This window comes from Malus sylvestris, chromosome 9, assembly GCF_916048215.2.
Source record: "Malus sylvestris chromosome 9, drMalSylv7.2, whole genome shotgun sequence".
NCBI classification, from domain to species: domain Eukaryota; kingdom Viridiplantae; phylum Streptophyta; class Magnoliopsida; order Rosales; family Rosaceae; genus Malus; species Malus sylvestris.
Genome location: NC_062268.1, coordinates 30,924,143 through 30,928,797, shown reverse-complemented (window position 1 = coordinate 30,928,797; position 4,655 = coordinate 30,924,143). Strand labels below are relative to the sequence as shown.

The following is a 4,655-nucleotide window of genomic DNA, read 5'->3' as shown; positions in this document are numbered from 1 at the left end:
AAAGTTACTAAAGTTGAGGGAAATATTTGTGAAATTGAAACAGTGTTCGTGCAAAACCTGGTGGGACAAAATCTGGAACGCAGGAAAAATAGTATCCTAAACATTTAGAACAATATTTAAGAAGAGACGCATTCCTAAAATTATTCATGTTCTTTTTGCCTAGAATCTGTAAAACCAAACAGAGAAAATCCTTATAATTTAGTTGCAACTAAAAGCTAAATAAAAAGTATTATAACAATCCAAGAACTTTAATTGACCTTGATACATATGACAGCAAAACATATTCTTAACTCATATCGTTCTGTCCTTTTGAAAATTTATTGAGTTTGGTTAAAATCAAATATTAGCATTATTTGGAATATAATTGCATTAAAAGTTTAAAAGGGAATTAAACATTAAAAGAAAGACTATAACCATATCATGAATTCGAAGGAAGCAAAATATTTTTGTACACTACATTTCTTGTGAAGACTCCTTGTGGACCATGTAATTCTCCTTTATTTACCAAAATTTTTGTTGTAGATGTTGAAACTCCTCTTGATAAAGCCACATATAATTGTCCATAACTGAATACGTCGTCTGGTAGATAAACATTTTACTAATGCAGTAATTCTGTTTGTATTTTTGTTTGAATGCTCCACTAATTTACTGCACCAAAGCCTATTTAACCACAAATAAATGAGGAGACTATAGATAGGGAGTTAATATTAGTAATGCAAACCACTAATTTACTTCAAATTATATTAGTAAACTTGTCACACAAGCAATTTAAGAGCAAACACAATAGTCTACGGATTCCCACATCTGTTACTTGGAAGTAACTGTACGCGTAGCAATTGAACTTTTTTAAATTTAAAGTTAATTTTTATTTATGTTGCCTTAGATTTAATTACATTTTTTAAATAAAAAATGGAAGAAGAATAATTAACCATCCACAATGTGAGTTTGAAGATGCATTCAAAACATATAAATACTATTTTTTTTTTTTTGAGTAGTTGCCCATTGTTTTTTTCTATCAAGTGATGGCATTTTAGAGATATTTGTATGTTTCACTATTTTGTAGCTCGTTTACTAATCCATAATCAGATTGAGGAGAGTTGAATTAAGAAGAAATTGAATTGAAGAAGAATTGAGATGAGGTGGAATCAGATTAGATTCATGTTAGAGTAGTTTACTAAAATTGTGCGGAATCAGAGTAAAAAATGACATTGATCTATAAAACTACTTACTAATTCACATGAATCAGAATGAAAACTAATGTGATTACCAAAATACCCCTATTTTAACTAATCTATTTTATACTCTAATTATTTTTACTAAAATTTTATTGTTTTTTTTTATTTTAGTAGAGAGAATAATTGTTTTTAGTAAAACTTTTATTTTTTTTTTCATTTTTTATCTTTTATTGAGGCATATACTGCCCCATTTTATCTTCCCCATTTTTTCATTTTTCACCATGACCCCATCTCTCTTCCCTACCCCTTAACCCATGGCCACCGCCTTTCCTGTCACTAATCACCACTAGCCACCTCATATGTCACCACCAGCCAGCTCCCTTGCGCACTCTCTTGCCCCAGCAAATTCCTCTCTCTCCTCCTATTCGGTAATACCATGTTGGTTTAAAAAAAAAAAGTAATATTAGAAAGATTAAATTTGTAAACAAAATTTACAGATTAAATTATATATCATCAATACGAATGAGCACACATATCAATATTTAAGTAATAATTCAATCATTAATTATCATATTATTTAGTTTATAAAATTATATCTATTATTTTATTTTTCCTAACATCACTCTTTTGTAAATGTTTAATTCGAATCACCGCCAATAAACGAGAATGAGGGCAATTCTCATTCTTCTCATTATAACTCATTACGTAAACATGCCATTGATGTGCTCCTCCTCTTATGTATATAAATTATTAAAAATGGAGGGGATGAGGAAAATCGAAGCTGACAATTCAAGCATTCTAGCACTTGTTCATCTCCTTCACGGCAGCCCGATCCGTCTATCACGGTGCACAAATGGCGCAAGCTTAGCCATCTGTGTAGCTTGTTTGTCAAAAATTCAAAATCATGAGATGACTAATCAAACCTTATAAGTTGATCTCTTCATGAGATGACTAAACAAATCATGTACTGCCAATACAGCTGCATGTACCAGAAAAAAAAAGGATATTCTATTTTAAGAGAGAGATATTCTACTCTAATAAAAAAAAAAAATTGGATAGGCCGCACGACGAGTCATTCATTTGCTATCTAGATATTGAACTCAGTACAAATATAATACGTTATTGTAGTTTATGTGAGACAAATTTGAAATCTCATACAAACAAGTGAAGAGAAGTATAGCTAATTAGACTGCAATACTAGATGAATAGTTACCGCGCATGATCAATCAACTCAACTCATATTATAATACTATATTGTTCATTCATTTTTCCATTATATGAAAATGTGTTTACAAACCATTTGTATAATATGTGATTAGTGATTAACATTGCATGACACTGTTAGAATCTCATTAAAAAAATAAGACATATTACATTGCATAATAAGATCTGTTTGATAATCATTTAGTTTTTAATTTTTATACTTGAGATACGAAGTTTACATAAAAATGATGAATGGTGAAGAGTGGTGGGAGGAAAAGAAACAAAAAAGAATGAATGAAACAAATTTATGAAAGTGAAAGCTTAACCTAATTCTTTTTGTTCTTTTTTTTTTTGAAACTTTTTTTTATACATTTTTCTATATGTCTCTCATGGTCTCACCATTCTTTCTTCATCCTATATCCTTCATTTCATCCATATTTTTCTTCTTCTTTTTTAACATAAAAATAAAAACTAAAATTTAAAAATGAAATGATTATCAAATCACTCTTAATTTTTGGATTAAAAATGAATTTTTGGAGGGAGTAATTGCAGGTCAAGGATGATAACCACACCATTCCAAGACCAAATATTGTTATCCATTTGTTAGTTAGCGCGTTCGTTTTCCTAGTTCCCATTGCAGTTTAGACCCGTAATTCTTACTAGTGCAAAAGATCAAAAAAGTTAGGCACGCTTTAAGCCTATATAAACCCCCCTTGGTTCCTAAGTTTATCATCAAATCAGAAGTAAGTTAATTAGCAGCAAACAGGCAATTAAGACATATTCAATGTCGATGATGAAGAGCCAAGTAGCTTCCCTCCTCGGCCTCACCTTGGCCATCCTCTTCTTCTCAGGTAATATTATACAAACTTCTCATTATATTTTTTGTTCTTTTTGTTTCCTATTAGTCTCTAGTATATTGTATGCATGCCTGCCTGATGCAAATATGAGAGGGGTTAGTCCGCACTATATTGTAATACTGTTAAACGTGAAAGTAGGAAGTCTAAGAGAGAATAACGATGATGGATAATTCTGTGACGTCCACTAATAATTTTATTAAAACAAGGAGTACTAGTACTTTTTAAAAGGATACCGTAAAAGTTCTCAATCCGGATACATATAAGTGAACTAACCAATGTGGCTAACATGAGATTAGATATATATTTATAATTGTATGTAGATTTTTCAGTATCAATATTCTTAGTATCTAGTTCTATGTTGAACATAAATGCAGGTGCACATGCAGCGAAAATCACTTTCACAAACAACTGCCCCAACACTGTCTGGCCAGGAACCTTAACCGGTGACCAAAAACCGCAGTTATCACTCACCGGCTTCGAACTAGCATCCAAAGCTAGCCAATCAGTGGACGCTCCATCTCCATGGTCTGGTCGCTTCTGGGGCCGAACCAGATGCTCCACGGACGCCGCTGGAAAATTCACTTGTGAAACTGCAGACTGTGGCTCTGGCCAGGTCGCATGCAACGGGGCAGGCGCAGTTCCACCAGCAACTTTAGTTGAAATCACAATTGCAGCAAACGGGGGTCAAGATTATTATGATGTTAGCCTTGTTGACGGCTTCAACTTGCCTATGTCTGTCGCCCCACAAGGTGGCACGGGCGAGTGCAAGCCCTCATCGTGCCCTGCCAATGTTAACATGGCGTGCCCGGCTCAACTTCAAGTGAAAGCGGCTGATGGGAGTGTCATCAGTTGCAAAAGCGCTTGCCTTGCGTTTGGTGATTCGAAGTACTGCTGCACCCCGCCGAATGATACGCCGGAGACATGTCCTCCCACAGAGTACTCTGAGATCTTTGAGAAGCAGTGCCCTCAAGCTTATAGCTACGCTTATGATGATAAAAACAGCACATTTACCTGCAGTGGTGGACCTGACTACGTCATTACTTTCTGCCCATAAGCACGAAATGGGATTATATATGCAGATGATGATATCTGTTTCTTTATGTAACAATAATGAAGAAGAATAAATTCCGCGGAGCTTGACACATTGCTGTTGTCAAGAATTTGTAATACTAATTACACGATCAAATAAAGGAACAAATATTATTTTTAGAATTTTATTTCCGTTTTATAATCATCTCTTTATATTATGTATCTCCACCAAATAGTATTTGAAATGATCGTTTTTTATTGTTGGAACTTCCAAAATAGTACATAACACAGTACAGAAATAACAGTTAATATAAAATGTTCATATAATTAAAACACGCTAGAGTATTAACTTGGATCGGAAATATAAAACCTTTTTTTTTTTTTGTTGAGT

General features: G+C 33.3%; 1 protein-coding gene across 1 annotated transcript; it reads left to right on the top strand.

The window, feature by feature from the left end:
* The first annotated feature begins 3,063 nt into the window (after nt 1-3,063).
* Nucleotides 3,064-4,447, top strand: LOC126582677 (thaumatin-like protein 1b). The gene is made up of 2 exons (XM_050246851.1): nt 3,064-3,229; nt 3,610-4,447. The coding sequence occupies exons 1-2, from the start codon at nt 3,163-3,165 to the stop codon at nt 4,287-4,289; spliced, it is 747 nt and encodes a 248-aa protein (XP_050102808.1). The 5' UTR covers nt 3,064-3,162; the 3' UTR covers nt 4,290-4,447.
* Nucleotides 4,448-4,655: the final 208 nt, after the last annotated feature.

Bases quoted from the DNA above. Each gene is read 5' to 3' on its own strand.
- LOC126582677 (XM_050246851.1), top strand. From the start codon at position 3,163: ATGTCGATGATGAAGAGCCAAGTAGCTTCCCTCCTCGGCCTCACCTTG. The intron at 3,230-3,609 runs GTAATATTATAC...ACATAAATGCAG, and splicing joins GGCCATCCTCTTCTTCTCAG to GTGCACATGCAGCGAAAATC.